Here is a 16,254-nt window from a genome sequence, read left to right as displayed (position 1 = left end):
TTTTCATCACATCATTCAATGAACAAATCATATATATATATATGTCAAATTAGTAGATATCTTTATCCATGAAGATAATTTTTGTCGGATGGATAAATTTAAAAGCAATAGGAGTTGATCTTGAAATGATTCATGCATTAATATTTATTAAATCAAATATTAATAATTCATTTGACTCCATATTAGTTTGGTAAATAAAATTTCTCATTCCTAAATGAGTGGGTTGATCATTAGACCCATAAATATCCATCAAATTCAAATTAAATTGTATGTTTAAAACAATTAGATAATTAGAATATAATTTTTTTAAATCTTGAAATTTGTAAAGTAGTAGTAGTAATAATAATAATAATAATTATTGTATGTTGAAATTCTTACTACTTGCTAGGGTTTTTCTTTATTTTTCAACTTTAATTAATTTAAATCTCCAATTGAAAGAGCTTTATTATATGCCATAACCCAAAATTTGAAAGGTAAAAATAACATTTAAATGTGTTAGGGCAAAATTTTAAAATGTGATCCATATTTTTACTAAAATTTTTAAATTTTTTCTAAAAATATTAAATTTTATTTCTTTATAATAAAAGTATTTTTTTTAATAGTACATTCACCCTAATACTATTGTAATTACTTGAACTTATTTTTCTATTTTAAAAGCTTAAGTCAGAAGATATCTCAGAAGGGCTTTAACTAAAATAACATTGAAAGTGAAGTTCAATTCATTATTTTAAAAAACCAGTAATTTTGGTACTATAAAATAACTTCTTACTAAGCCCAAACCACCATAATAATAATAATAATAATAATAATAATAATAAAATCTGGAAACTTACTTGCATTGGGTATTGTTTTTTTTTTTTTCAAATAAAAATGCTTTTATTAAAATCATCCCAGCAAAGATATGAAATTTTATTAAGCTTAAAAAATAGAATCGAACGGACCGACTCCAAATGGTCTTAAAGCTTGGCTGAAGGAAGCAATAAAGTGCTCATGGCCCAGGGAAACTTCTCCGAAGCCAAGGGACTCACGCGGAGACCACGTACATGGCCAAGACTAAGGCAACCGTGTTGTATATTTTGTATGTGAACAACTAATTCCTTCGTCTAGTCCTCTTTTTGTTCTCCCTGACGCGGTGTCTTCAAAATACGACGAACCTTCTCCAAATCCACTTTTTTTTCCTTCTATATATACTATTGTTTTCAATCATTCTTCCACACAACTTTTTCATCTTCTTCTCTATAGCTTCTGGTCTCTCCTTTTTCCTTTTTCATAAGTTTGTGAGGATTAAGCTTCGTTCAAATTAAAATGAGTTACCCTCATCAAAAACAGCCTTCAGGTAACTTCTCTTCCATCTTTCACCTATTTCTTTTAACTGCATTTGGTTACTTGGAAATGGTTTCTTAGAAGTGGAGTCTCCAATTTATCATGGTTCAAGTTTCTTGCATTTATGTAGTTAATTATGAAGTTAATGTGAATGTTGGATTGGATATGAATTTGCAGTAGCAGGGTATCCTCCACAACCTGCATCCACTGCATACCCTGCAGGGCCTTATGTGGCTCCTCCGCCAGTCGGTTATCCCATGAAACATGGTCATGACTACCCTCAGAACCCAGCTGCAGGGGAGACCAAGGCCAAGGGTGATGGCTTCTTGAAAGGATGGTATGCATAAATCTCTATATTTCTTAATTTTATTCCTTTGTTCTATATATATGTGTACACATATATAGATGGAGACTAATGAACTTGATTTCTTGGGGAAATGATGTGCAGTTGTGCTGCCTTGTGTTGCTGCTGTCTCTTGGACGCTTGTTTCTGAGGATTCAGCCAGAGAGAGAGAGAGAGAGAGTTCATATATTTAATACATATTCTTTTGTGTAGTTTTCATTTTCCTCTTTAGAGTGTAGAGACCTGATTATTATTGTGTGAGCAAGGGGATTACTCGATTGATTGTTCACTCATGTATTGATGTTATTACTATTATTATTATTTTAGTGTTAATTGATTTGGTTTACGAAATTCATTTGATTCATTATACCATTCAATGATGCCACGAGATATTCTAGAAGGTTCTGGGACCTTCCATATGGAATTCTGAAACTCGAGCTTTTCAAAAGTACTATGAATATGAGGATCCTCAGCCATAAAAAAACAGAAAGGAAAGAAAGAAAAGGGTTAAAAATGGAGCTGTTGTAGCAGATTGCACATCCACATAAGGGTCTCCAAAAAGCCCGCGGCCCACAGCCTGGCCCGAGCTCATTTCTAGATGGGTCGGGCCATGGGCCCCCAATTTAGGCTCGGTCCGGCCCGGCGGGCTGGCCCACCCGTAGGCCCATAGGCCCGCCACTTAAAAAATATATATATATAAAAAAATATTCAAGAAATAGAGAATGCTATATTAATAAAAATATTCATTGCTAACTATTTTATTCATTGAATGTATACATTACATTTGAAAATGTGGGAAAAGTTTACATCACTACAAAATAAATATATCTCAACTAGGTTGACACCTACTTATTTGTCAATCATTTGTACTTTTCAACCACAAAAATAAAAATAAAAATATGACATACATTTAGTAAAATATTTTAATCATTATCTCTTGGCGGTGATGGCGAACTATCGCAAATCCATGAAGATCTTGATGATTTTAGTTTTTCCATATCGACAAGCATATTTTCTTCTTGAATAGAATCAAATATCCTTTTATCTGCTATTGCCCAGTCTTTCACACATATATTTGCTTCAATAGAATCTGGCGCTAAGCTGCATCGTTTATCACTAACTACTCTTCCACCTGCACTAAAAGCAGCTTCTGATGCAACTGTACTCACAGGAACTGTTAATACATCACGAACAATGATAGAAAGCATAGGATATTTATGTTGTTGTGATTTCCACCATATTAAAATATCAAAATCTTCATCATCTTCAAATGAAATTAAATTAATATTAAGATATCTATCTAAATCAGTTGCGTTGTTTGGAGAACTATTTGTTGCCTTCTTTCGACTTTTTAACATTTCTAGAGCTCCTTTATAAAAAGATGAAGAGCTTGTAGATGTAGGTGGTAATTTAATAAAACTAATATTATCACCATATTTTTCTTTATAATAGTTATATAAATTATATAATAATGAATTTATTTCATTTTTAATTTCTTCAATTTTTATTTGGTCATTAAAATAAATAATTGTTAACCATTCATCCAAAGCTTCAAATTTCAATCTAGGGTCCACAATTAAACCAAGATAAAAAATTAAAGGTATTTCTCCCCAATATTTTCTAAATTTTTCTATCATTGCAAATATTGCATCATTAAATATATCCAAATTTAAATATTTTTGAAGTATAATAAAAATATTAGTTATTTGCATGACAACTCGGTTTGAAGATGAATAATATACACCACAAAATTTTTTTGTTGAAGTATCAAATACTTCAAAAAGATCTCTTAAAAGATCTGCAATATGCCAATCATAATCATTTAATACATCAATATCTGCTTCACAATCATTGCTAATTAATTGTATTTCATATAGTTCTACTACTTTTTTATATTTTATAATAGTTTGTAAAAGTTTATAAGTGGAATTCCATCTAGTGGGCATATCCAAATTTATATTTCTTTTTTTCATATTTAACATTTTGCAACAATAAAAAAATAATTCATGTTTTGCTTGAGAACTATTAAGACCCGCAACAATGCCTCTAATTTTTGATAATGTATCATCAATGTGTTTTAATCCATCTTTTACAATTAAATTTAAAATATGTGCACAACAACACACATGAAATATTTTACATTGATCTTCTTTTATTTGCCAATATCGTTTTAATCTAGATACTGCTGCATCATTATTAGAAGCATTATCTAATGTTATTGTAAATATTTTATCACGAATGCCAAAATATATAATTTCATCATTTATTAAAGATGCTATATTTTTACCATTATGTGGAGCATTTATTATTTTAAATGAAATAATTCTTTTATTTAATTTCCATTCATTATCAATATAATGAGCAGTTATACATAAAAAACCACTGTGAGTTAAAGATGTCCAAATATCAGATGTTAAACAAATTTTTCCTTCAAAATTTTTTTAAATTTTTTTAAATTTTTTTAAATTTTTTTAAATTTTTTTAAATTTTTTTAAATTTTCTTTTTGTTTTTCAAAATTTTTTATAAGAATTCTTTTAACTGTATTTCTAGAGCAACCTTGAAACTGAGGATTAATAGCTCGTTGCATTGTTCCCGTATAATCATGAGTTTCCATGAAATTGAAAGGTTGTTTTGCTCTTATTATGTAACCAATCATTTCTTCACGACAATAAGATTCATCATAAGAAAATGTTTTTAAATTTCCACTTTCATCTTTACCTAATTGCATATAATTTCTAATATCTACATTATTTTTAGTTTTACAATTTTCATGATGCCTTTTTAAATGACTTGTACCTGCATTTGAGCCACCAATAAGAAGTTTGTTACAAATTTTACATTTTGCTTTTATTTATTTTTTATTATTTTCTAAATTTATTTCTATTCTATAAAAAAAATTCCATATATTTGAAGTAAATTTTTTGCTATCACATGCATTAGATGAAGAACAAGAACCACTTGCCATAATTATAATTATTGATAAAATATTATGCTAAAAATAATAAATGTAAAATTAAAATGTAACAAATAAATAAAAGAAAAGGTGAAGTATGTTACTAAATTGGAGAACCGAAACAGAAATTCCTTCAAATTTGAACTCTTTGAACCACCAATGCTTGTTTTTCACCACCAATGCTTGTTTTTCACCACCAATAATATTGAATAATTTGAGACAAAATGCAATAATTGGAAATATTGTGGAATGGGAGAGAGCTTAAGAGTTGAGAGAATAGAAAAAATTGAGGGTATTTAATATTTATAGGGATTTAAATATTAGGATTTAATTTTTTTTTTTTTAAATGTCAAGACCGTTCAACGGTCATATATATATTTATGAATTATGAGTGGCATGTTCAACGGTCATGTGACCGTTGAACAACCAACTCACTTTTATTTTTTTTCAAAAATCATACAATATTTCTAATATATATATAACTAATGCAAAATAGTTACACAAAAGAGGGTTAGCTCAGTTGGTGGCTAGCTCTTTATGGATCCATAAGGGAAGGGGATTCGAACCCCTTCCCTTCAAAACTCAAAAGTATTTTAAGTTTTACCCAATACCCACCCAACCCGCCCGCCAAGCCCGCCAAGCTTGAGGGCCCACAGGCTGGGCCACGGGCCTTAGATTTACCAAGGGCCCGGCCCGGCCTGCCCGTTGACCAGTCAACGGGCTCAGTGGCCTGTCCCGGGCTGGGCCATGGGCCTTACTCCTCCGGGCCGGCCGGCCAGTTGGAGACCCTTACATTCACGTCATGGATACTAGGCAAAATTTCCAAAGATATTCCTTCGGTTGGAGCTTGACAAAATTAATTTTCAAAATAAATTTTCGCTGTCACCTAAGAGATATCACATGATATGAATATGTATTTCTGCACTGTTAAAAAAATGAACCAAAGTTGTATTTTTTTATATGATTTTGAAAGTTTAAATTATAATAGCGTATATGCATATATAAGGGGTAGTAGGTTGGTTGATGCTTTAGCTTAAAAAAAGAATTTGTTTAAGTGCAAGAGGATTTGGTATAATGATTTTCCTTCTTATGTTTTGACATATTTGTAAAGAGCAAATGAGAGCTGTCATATTGATTCCAAGATGGTAAATTTTGTTGGAACCCACACTGATTGGGTATTGATAATTATTTACAAAAATCTATTTTATTTCATTTTATTTTGTCTTTTTTTTTCATTGTAATAATAAATATATATTTGTAATAAACTAATTATACTAATTATACTTGCACTATGACTCTAATTCATAATCAAATTAGGAGTCCTTATTGGCACAAGAAACCTAAATTCATAACAATTTCTAAAGTTTCTTAAATTCATAAAATTCATTTAATTTGTTTTAAGTCATATTAGTGATTTCAACAACACCTCCTTTAAGTCAACCTTTAAAGTCAATCACATTAAACATTATCTTCAACTTCCTAGACACATTTGCCTTTAATGGCTGTGTGCAATTTGATTTTCTGATATACAAAACTCATCCTCAATCTCACCATTTTTCACAATTCCCTAATACAATGAAACTTAGTAATTATGTATTTGCTTTTGCCATGAAACATCAATTTTTTTTGTCAATGTAGTAAAACAGGCTTATTAATACGTACACAAAATCCTTGTATGACCTTTTTTTTGTCATGTTATAATTGAGTAAACATCTTGCAAAGTCAAACAATTTTTTCATAAATTGATCGATAATTCTCACTCCACAAACAATAGCTGGAATAATAAAAGTCAAATAACAAAGACTTTCTAGTTTGCCCTTGAAGTACATGGTATTTACTAATTCTTCAATGGTTTTTTTTTTCATCTTTAATCCCTTTACAATGGGAGACAAATGTTGATGATGATTCCATCATCAATCGTTTTAGAATGTCCTCAACATATATCTTTTGTGAGATAAAGATACCATCATCCATTTATTAGACATTGATTTTAAGAGAATAAGACATTACTCCAAAATCTGACATCTCAAATTGTTGTGTCATCACCTTTCTGAAATCTTCAAACATTTGTTCACAATTTCCTATAAAAATTAAATCATCCACATAAAGGCATATAACAATTACATCATCACTATAATTTGACTTATGTCAAGTATGTTCTTAAAAGGATACTTTTGAAAAACTATGTTGTTGAAATTGAGCCTTAAAAAGCATGACATGATGTAACAAATAAAGATTCATTTATAAATTTATTTATTTATGTCTATTGGTTTCTCTTTATCCCTTTTGCATTAATTGGATATTTGAGCATATAAGCTCTACATCACTTGCATTATACATGACTTAGGTGCATTAGGAGTTGCATAGAAGATCCAAGTCATAAGATTCCTTGTAGAGTGAGGAGTTGTTCATAGTTGATTAATGAGTTTGGGTAATTCATCTGAGATTGTAATGCACTATCTCCTAATTGGAGGGATGACTTGCTTGGTCATTAGAATGGTTTTCCCATTGTAAGTGTCCTAGTGTATGTGATACATACTATATGGAAGCTATGGTGAAAACAATTAACTTTGATTTATTTCCAAAATTAACTTCCTCTTTGATTAATTCATCTAATTGCGAAAACCATTCCTTTTTACCATACATGTAATTGTTGCAGCCTATATTAAGGTACTAAACATCTTTGTGGTTTATGTTTGATGTTATTATGGGCTAACACCAAAATTTTCTCCCTAAGAGATGTAGGACATCACATTTATTATAATATTCATGAGGCTAAAGAAAAACAAAATAGGTACAACCAAGCACTTTTAAGCTTATATATGTAGTCTTTAAGAGGCACACCAAAGAGACACTCAAAAGGATTTTGGTTGTGAGAATTATTGATGTAGATGGAGTAAAAGTAATGGTGTAGATCGATAGAATTGAGAGTAGCTTCACCCTAGATAGGTTCAAGAGCACATGCATCAATTACTATTGTAGGAAATATTTGGATTTCTCTATTCCTATCCTTAGATTGTTAAAGTGCATGTATAAATATCCTAAGGCTCTGTAGATCCATATACAAAGGAAGCATATAGGCAATAAAAACTTTTAGATCTAGAAAGATGTGCTTTGCCTTAGATTTGGATATTCCCACATCAATTCTTATTTGTGAAGATGAGCCAAATAGACTATAGATCTTTAAAACTCAATCACCTTTTACCCAACAGTTCTTTTCGAATCTTGACATAAGAAGGATGGAATCCTCTTGATGGCTAGGGTTCTTTTCTCTTTAGAGTGAATAAGAAGACAAGACTGTTAGTAGTGAAGTATTAACCTAAGGGGTGGGGGATTTATATAGGCTTCCAATTGGCTTAAATGACTTGACTTCATCTTAGGCTTAGGTCACTTAAACTAGCCATTTGAGTCCTAATTGATTAATTAGCTTTGTTGGGCTCCAATTACTCAATTAATCTAGTCTATATAGATTGTTTAGTAGCTCTTATGCAATTTTATGTATTTACTATTGGGATAGAACCCTTAAAAACATGACATGATATAACAGTAGATGAAATTCATTAATATTTATATTATGATTTTAGTTTTCCTGCATTATCTTGTCTCTACATTATTTATGTTGGGCATTTATAACTACATCACTTGTGTTGTACATAACTTGAGTGCATAAGAAGTTGCATGAAAGATACAAGTCATAGGTTCTTTGCAAGATTAATGAGTTATTTGTACTTAGTTCATTAACTTAGGCAATCTAGCTAAGGTTGTGGTGTACTAACTTCTAATTGGAGGAATGACTTGTTTTAGTCATTAGGATGAGTTTCCTATGATGAGTGTACTAGTGTGCATCGTTACACATTAGAAAGGACATACAATGTGTGAAACCAAGGTTTGGTTAATCTCGGTTTTGATGATAACAAAACAAGGTTTAGAACTAATGATTGTGTTTCAAGTGTGATTAGGCAAGACGATTTCCAAAGTGGCAATCACAAAGACAAATCAAGCCAAAGAGAAATCATGAAGAAGAAGAAGACCTCAAAAAGAAGTGTTTTTCAAGACCCAAGTTTCATAAGATCTCTTTGTAAGGTTGTTGTTGCACTAGGATTTTAATGCATTACATTATTTACTTATGCACCAAAATCATCCAAGAGTTATTTTGTTTAAAATTTTTAAAATTGGATGATTTCATGTTTTCAACGAAAACCTTGCGTCAAATGTTTTTCAAATTTGTTTAAAAATTTTTAGGTTGAAAAGGTTGGTTATTGAGCCAAAAACAGCTCAACCGGTTGAATCAGATGAGGAACCGATCGACCCCCATGCTCAATCTGTCGAGGGGTGCAAAAAACATTATTTCTCTTCCAAAATGGTTGTTCAACCGATTAAGGTGTGAATAGTAACTGGTCGACCCCCACCTCAACTGATCAAGGAGTGAACAGTAACCTGTCAAAGTCCAATGGTCACCTGCCAAGCATTAAATGCTAACGGCTACTCAACCGGTTGACTGATCAAACCTCAACAACTAGTTTGGTCGTTTTCTTCTATAAAAAGGATCCAAATCTTCATTATTTATGAGCTTAACCTTTCCAAACCTTTCTTGAATATATTTGAGCCTTGGAAGAGTGTTTTGAGTGTACTATTGTTCTAAAACTTGCATATTATTAGTGTACCATTCAATCCTAGTTTTCTTGTATCATTTGAGCCTAAAGTTTTGTACTAGGAGTTTGTGAAATTATTTGTATTTCTTTGAGAGGAAGAATCTAAGTGTGGAGTATCACTTGAGGGGTTGTTCAAGAGTGGGGTATCTTTTGAGAAGTGTAAAAGGTGTTTGGAGCTAAAAGTCCAAGATGGTGGATTGAAACCATAATCCAATTGTATTGCTTGAAGGTTTGGTTTGGAAGCCTTGAATTAGTGGAACCTCAAGCTTGGGATTGAAACTAGAGGAGAGTGGATGTAGGCTGGGTTGCGCCGAACAAAATCTTGTTTTTGCATTATCTCTTCCCTACTCCTTTACTTTATATGCATTTGCCTTTACATTGTTTTATTATATACTTGCATATATTTGTCTCATACATTTACATAGTTTAAATTTGCAAAAAGAGACCATCACCCTATTCACTCCCCCTCTAAGGCGATTACCATAGGTTTGGATTAGCCTAATTTTTCTAATAATTGGTATCAGAGCTAGGCCTCTTGTTTAAGACTTAACCGTCTAAGAGGTAATGGCTAATCCATCAAGCTCATCTCACATTGAAAGTTTTTCAACCAGCCGACCTCCATTCTTTACGGGAATCGATTATTCCTATTAGAAAGGAAAAATGTCTTGGTTTTTAAAATCTATTAATCTTGATCTATGAGATGTCATTGAAGATGGTCCCCATATTTCTTTAAAATTAGAAAATGGAGTGATGGTTCCAAAACCTAAGCAAGAATGGGATGAGCTTGATAAAAAGAAAGTTCAATAAAATTCCAAAGCTGTTTATATCTTACATTGTGCTATTGATAGAAATGAATTTAATCGTGTTTGACAATGTAAGTTGACTAAAGAAATTTGGAGACTATTAGAAATCATTCACGAGGGAAACAACCAAGTTAAAAAGTCTAGAATCAACATCCTTGTGCATGATTATGAATTATTTTATGTGAAGGATTTTGAATCTATCGTAGAAATGTTTTCTAGGTTCATGGTGGTGGTGAATGAACTTGAAAGCTTGGGAAAGACCTACATTGAAGTAGAGAAATTTATGAAGATCTTAAGGTCTCTACTAAAGAAATGGGAAGCAAAGGTGATGGCTATTTAAGAAGCAAAGGATCTTACCAAGCTCTCACTCGAAGAACTCATTGGGTCACTCATGACTTATGAGATAAATTTAAACAATCATAAAAAAGTTGAAGAAAATAAGAAAATTATAGCATTTATGGCTTCAACAAATGATGATGAAGAGGAAGAGAGTGAAAGTGAAAGTGATGAAGACTCCATGGAAGAAGAATGCACAAATGAGGATGCTAACATATGCTTATGGCTTTGGAGGAACATGAAGATGTGGTAAATTCCAACTCTAACTATAATGAGTTTCAAGATGTACTTCAAGAATTATATTTTGATCTTGAAAAACTTGGGTTAAAAAATGTCTCTCTCAAGAAAAAGATTTCTTGTCTTCAAAATGAGCTCAATGAGCTTAAAGAGAAATTTGAAAATATTGAGAAGACAAAAATCTCTTTTGAAAAGGAAAATGAGGAGTTGAAAAAGAAAAATGAATGGTTAATATACTCTCTACAAAAATTCTCAAATGGTCAAAATTTTTTTGATATGATTTTGGCAAGTCAAAAGTGCATTTTTGATAAAAAGGGGCTAGGCTACAAGCTTTTCAAAAATAAAAAATATTTTAAAAATTATTTTGTAAAGAAAGCCTCTAGTTTTTCACCTTAAACTATTTGTAATCTTTGTGGAAGAGGAGGTCACATTAGTGATATTTGTCCCTTAAGAAAATCCCCTCATGTTCTTCAAAACTCTAAATTATTTTGGATTCCAAAGGGAAGAAAGACTAATCCTCTAGGACCCAAAAAGATATGGGTACCAAAAGTTACTTAATTTGTTTTGTAGGGATTCATGCAAGAAGGAGGATATGCTTACCTTGGAAAGAATGCATTGGTATTATTGGTAATGGTATCCCTTCTAAAACTTAATTTGCAATATCATTTTATCATTTTACTAACACTTGGTATAAATTTTTGTTAATAATAGAACTTTTGGTATCATATTGATAAAATTGGTATATTTGTTAAACCAAGGTTTGGATTAAAAATAAGATTTTTTTTTTTAAATATGTATCTAGGTAAAATTGAATGATCATATGCTTTTGTGCTCTAATAGTATTATTCAATGCATGTTATATATCTTTTTAAATGCATATGTTATCCCATATATCTTTTCCAAATCATGCTTTAAATTTGGAATGCTCTAAGGTTGGGTAATATTTTATTTGGAAAATGTTCTCAAATGAAAAAGGGAGAGATTCATTTTCATGAGAAATTATATTATGCTTATTGTTTATTTTTAACTTTTGATATCATGTGATTCCCCTTATATGCTTTATTGATACTGAGAAAATAAAGGCTATGCTTAATTAAGAAAAACACCCAAAAAGGGGAGTGAATTGAGTTTTTTTAATTCTTTTCAATCACAACAAGTTCAAGCACAATATAAACAAAATAAAGAGATAGAGTTAGAGAATTCAAACTCGGGTTTTATAGTTGTTCGACACTTCCTTGTCTATGTCCACTCTCCTCAATCTCCTAATCGAGTGAGGGTTCTACTAACTTGAAGCTTTAACCAAGCTTCCAATCTTCTTACACTTGGATTTCAGCTCCAATGGGCTCTTACACAATCTCTTCAAGATTCAAACCTCTTGAAGGCTTTAACACTCGGTTTTTACAAGAATGAATCCCTCAACATAGCTTAAGGATAGCTCAAATACAAGACAAAGCTAGGATGACACACAAGAGTGCACTAAATGATATGCAAGTGATGATTTAATGCACTAAGAAAGAAATGAGAGCTTTTTGGTCAAGAACAGGTAGGTAGACAATTGATTGCAAGTGTTCTCTCCTTAATAAATGAAGTAGAGCTCTCAATTTATAGGTTTCTAAGCTCGGGAGCCAAAAACAGCAAAAGGTAACCTCGACTGGTCAAGCTAGGGGTCGACCGGTTCACTAGCTGTTGGAGCATTTAATGCTTGACAGGTTACCGTTGCCTCGACCAGTACTCGATCGGACCTCGACTGGGAAGAGAATAACCTCGACTGGATAAGGGCAATTGGTTGATCGGTTGAGCCGGTTGGCCATAGCCTCGACCGGTTGAGCCTTTTGGCCCCGAAAACCCATCTTTTTCAATTCCTTTCTTTTCTAACACTTAGGCAAGGTCTTTAGGTGAATCATTATGCCAATTTTAAAACATTTTTCCTAAGGTACATTTGTTAAAACTCGGGTTTTAATGAAATCGAAGTTTTAAAGAAGAAACCGAGTTTTCTAAGTTGCATGAAACAGTATGAAAATCCTAAGTGCACTCATGCATTGATCTTACATAGGTTTCCTATGATCACAAGTCTTCCAAAAGTTTCGATCTTGTATCCATTTGGTCATTTGATGAATTTTTGAGTTTATGCCTGAGATTCTTAACCATTAAACCAATTAGTCACTTAATCATGGTTTGTTATCATCAAAACCCGATTAGGAGAACCCTTGGGCCAACAGATACTTTTTGTTGATGACAAAAAGAGGGAGAAGTAATGGTAGGTTGCTAACTTGGGAAGAAATATTAATATTTGATTTTAGCAATCCTATCCATAGTGATGCAATGTGTCTAATATGTCATATTTGTATGCATCATGTTCAATAATAATATCTTGCCTATTGCTAAATTTCTCTTTATGCTATTTATGTTTGATTATATCATTTTGAGCACCCTTAATATCCTCCTTAAAGTTTCTAAACTTGAATATTTTCTAAATTCAAAGGAGCATATATTGAGGGGGGGGGGGGGGGGGGGGGGGGGCTTTTTAGCAACCTTGGTTTTGTCATCATAAAAAATGAGGAGATTGTGAAATCAAAGTTTGGTTAATCTTGGTTTTGATGATAACAAAATAAGGTTTAGAACTAATGATTATATTTAAAATGTGATTAGGCAACACAATTTCCAAAGTGGCAATCACAAAGACAAATCAAGCCAAAGATAAATCATGAAGAAGAAGAAGAAGACCTCAAAGAGAAGTGTTTTTCAAGACCCAAGCTTCATAAGATCTCTTTGTAAGGTTGTTAGTGCACTGAGATTTTCATGCATTACATTCTTTACTTATACACCAAAATCATCCAAGAGTTATTTTGTTTTAAATTTTTAAAATTGGATGATTTCATGTTTTCAACTAAAAACTTGTGTCAAATATTTTCCAAATTTGTTTAAAAGGTTTTAAGTTGAAAATGTTGGTTGTTGAGCGAAAAACGACTTAATCGATTGAATTAGATAAGGAACCGGTCAACCCCCATGCTCAATCGGTTGAGGGGTGCAAAAAACCTTCTCTCTCTTCTAGAACGGTTGTTCAACCGGTTAAGGTGTGAACAGTAATCGGTCAACCCCTAACTCGATCGGTCGAACCTCTAACGGTTAGTTTGGTCTTTTTCTTCTATAAAAAGGCTCCAAATCTTCATTGTTTATGAGCTTAACCTTCCCAAACATTTCTTGAATTTATTTGAGCATTGGAGGAGTGTTTTGAGTGCACAATTGTTCTAAAACTTGCATATTATTAGTGCACCATTCAATCCTAGTTTTCTTGTATCATTTGAGCTTAAAGTTTTGTACTAGAGTTTGTGAAATTATTTGTATATCTTTGAGAGAAAGAATATAAATTTGAAGTATCACTTAGGGATTCTCAAGTGTGGAGTATCACTTGAGGGGTTGTTCAAGAGTGGGGTATCTCTTAAGAAGTGTAAAGTTTGCTTGGAGCCCAAAGTCCAAGATGGTGGATTAAAACCATAATCCGATTGTATTTCTTGAAGGCTTGGTTTGGAAGCCTTGAATTAGTGGAACCTCAAGCTTGGGATTGAAGTTAGAGAAGAGTGGATGTCAGGTTGCGCCGAACCACTATAAAAATCTTGTTTTTGCATTATCTCTTCCCTACTCCTTTACTTTATATGCATTTGCCTTTACATTGTTTTATTATATACTTGCATATATTTGTTTCTTACATTCACATAGTTTAAATTTGCAAAAAAGGACCATCACCTTATTCACCCTCCCTCTAGGGTGATTACCATAGGTTTGGATTTGCCTAATTTTTCTAACACAATGAATCATGACATTAGCTATTGGGTAGTCATGATTTACCAAGCTATTATGTTGAATGAGCTCTTAACCTTGAGAGAATATTAAGCTAGTACTAAGGTCTTCAATAGCTTTGATCTATAGGTTAGACTTAAAAGTGGTCGTATATTCCCTATAGATTGACTCACAATTGATTAAGGTAGGTGACAACAGGTATTCTCAAGATTGGCACCATAACATCTCACAAGTTTGAGACAATGTTTCCTCTTAGTAATCCTAAAGACATGTGATTATGAAATCTACGGCTACAATAATTCCTTAATTGGAATTTGAGGTATGCTATTTGTGATTTAGAGTATGTCAATTGATTATATTATAGGAGGATCTATAACTCAAGAATAATAAAGGTAATCATGAGAGGTTGATAGTGTTACCTTATTAGATTACAGACATTGATTCATGACGAGCTTGCATGTAGTCGTTAGTAAGCCATAGACTTGAGTGTATAATCTCAATATGATATCATAGGATATTAAAGTATAGTTGACTCTTTATAATGAAATGTAAAGTTAACTTCAGAATTGGATTATGAAGGAGCAAGTACTTTCCTATGAGTCCTAATGGTTCTTGCTTGAGCTAATATTCCTTGATAATATGTTTATTAAAGGGTATTTATAATCTTTATTCACATTTGTGCATAAGAGTTTTTTGATAAATATGCAAGGTTACATAAGAACTTGTCAATTATCTCTCTAGACTATACTAATTGATTAATTGATCAATTAGGACCCAAGTAGGTTGGATTAAGTGACCTAAGCTTAAGATGAGCTCAAGTCACTTAAGCCCACTAAATCCTATATAAACCATTTTTAAGGGTTAGGGCTTCCATTTAGTCTCCCTATTCAATTAAGAGGGATAAGAGCCTTAGCCTTAGCCATCACTTTGTGAGACTTCTACAACCCCTAGTGCTAAGAGCAAAGGAAAGAGAGCTATTGGGTGAAAGATCTCTTGGTTTTCAAGATCTACATCACCACTTCACTAATTAGATAGGAATTAGAGAGCATCAAGATTACAAGTATGTTAGGACAAAGATCTAAAGTTTTATGTTTTAGAGCTTTCGTTGAGCTTATATTTAGTATTGTTAGGATGGTTTTGCATACACCCCTATGATCTAGGGCTTGGAATGGATTAATTTAGAGATTTCAACATTTATAAAATTAAGCACTCTTATGTACACAAGTGAACAAAGAACACAACTAACCCTCATAAATTGTGTCACCATGGAAACAAAGCATGAGTGGGGACCATTAGGACATTTAAAAAATATACTGACTATCTCATAATCCAATTTTGAAGTTGACTCAATATCCTACTATAATGAGTAAACTATACTTTAGTATTCTATGCATATTACCATGAGATATCGAAACTCGAGTCTGTGACCTATTATCCATTGTATCCAAGCTTCCTATGAAATGATATCCATAATCTAACAAGGTGAATGTTATCAACCTTGAAAACTTACTTTTATAATCCTTGAGTCTTAGATCCTTGCAATTGTATTGTGCGATCAACTAACATACTCCACTTCATAAAGAACATATATCAAATTTCAGTTAAGGAACTGCTACAACCATAGATTTCCTAAACACAAGTCCTTAGGATCACCCAAGGGGACACACTATCTTAATCCTATGAGATGTTATGACGTCTTTATTGAGAACACTTGTTTCTACCGACCTTCATCAACAGTGATCCAATCCATAGAGAATGTATGACCACCTTAGGTCTCACCCGTATGCCAAAGTCATTACAAACTATAG

At 32.2% G+C, this 16,254-nt stretch overlaps 2 protein-coding genes across 2 annotated transcripts in view; both read left to right on the top strand.

Annotated features, from left to right (window-relative positions):
* The window catches only part of LOC100254685 (protein CYSTEINE-RICH TRANSMEMBRANE MODULE 6), a 33,327-nt gene extending 31,310 nt beyond the window's left edge, over positions 1-2,017 (top strand). The window contains exon 4 of the mRNA XM_059736059.1: positions 1,848-2,017. The gene's annotated coding sequence lies outside the window, so the exon portion shown is untranslated. The remainder of the gene's footprint in view (positions 1-1,847) is intronic.
* LOC100266732 (protein CYSTEINE-RICH TRANSMEMBRANE MODULE 6) lies at positions 1,150-2,017 on the top strand. The gene is made up of 3 exons (XM_002271187.5): positions 1,150-1,336; positions 1,501-1,660; positions 1,772-2,017. Exons 1-3 carry the CDS (start codon positions 1,306-1,308, stop codon positions 1,815-1,817), a joined length of 237 nt encoding a protein of 78 aa, XP_002271223.1. The 5' UTR covers positions 1,150-1,305; the 3' UTR covers positions 1,818-2,017.
* Positions 2,018-16,254: the final 14,237 nt, after the last annotated feature.

Source organism: Vitis vinifera, chromosome 3 (genome assembly GCF_030704535.1).
Source record: "Vitis vinifera cultivar Pinot Noir 40024 chromosome 3, ASM3070453v1".
NCBI classification, from domain to species: Eukaryota; Viridiplantae; Streptophyta; class Magnoliopsida; order Vitales; family Vitaceae; genus Vitis; species Vitis vinifera.
This window is presented reverse-complemented; position numbering and strand designations above follow the sequence as displayed.

Bases quoted from the DNA above. Each gene is read 5' to 3' on its own strand.
- LOC100266732 (XM_002271187.5), top strand. From the start codon at position 1,306: ATGAGTTACCCTCATCAAAAACAGCCTTCAG. The intron at 1,337-1,500 runs GTAACTTCTCTT...ATGAATTTGCAG, and splicing joins TCATCAAAAACAGCCTTCAG to TAGCAGGGTATCCTCCACAA. The intron at 1,661-1,771 runs GTATGCATAAAT...AATGATGTGCAG, and splicing joins GATGGCTTCTTGAAAGGATG to TTGTGCTGCCTTGTGTTGCT.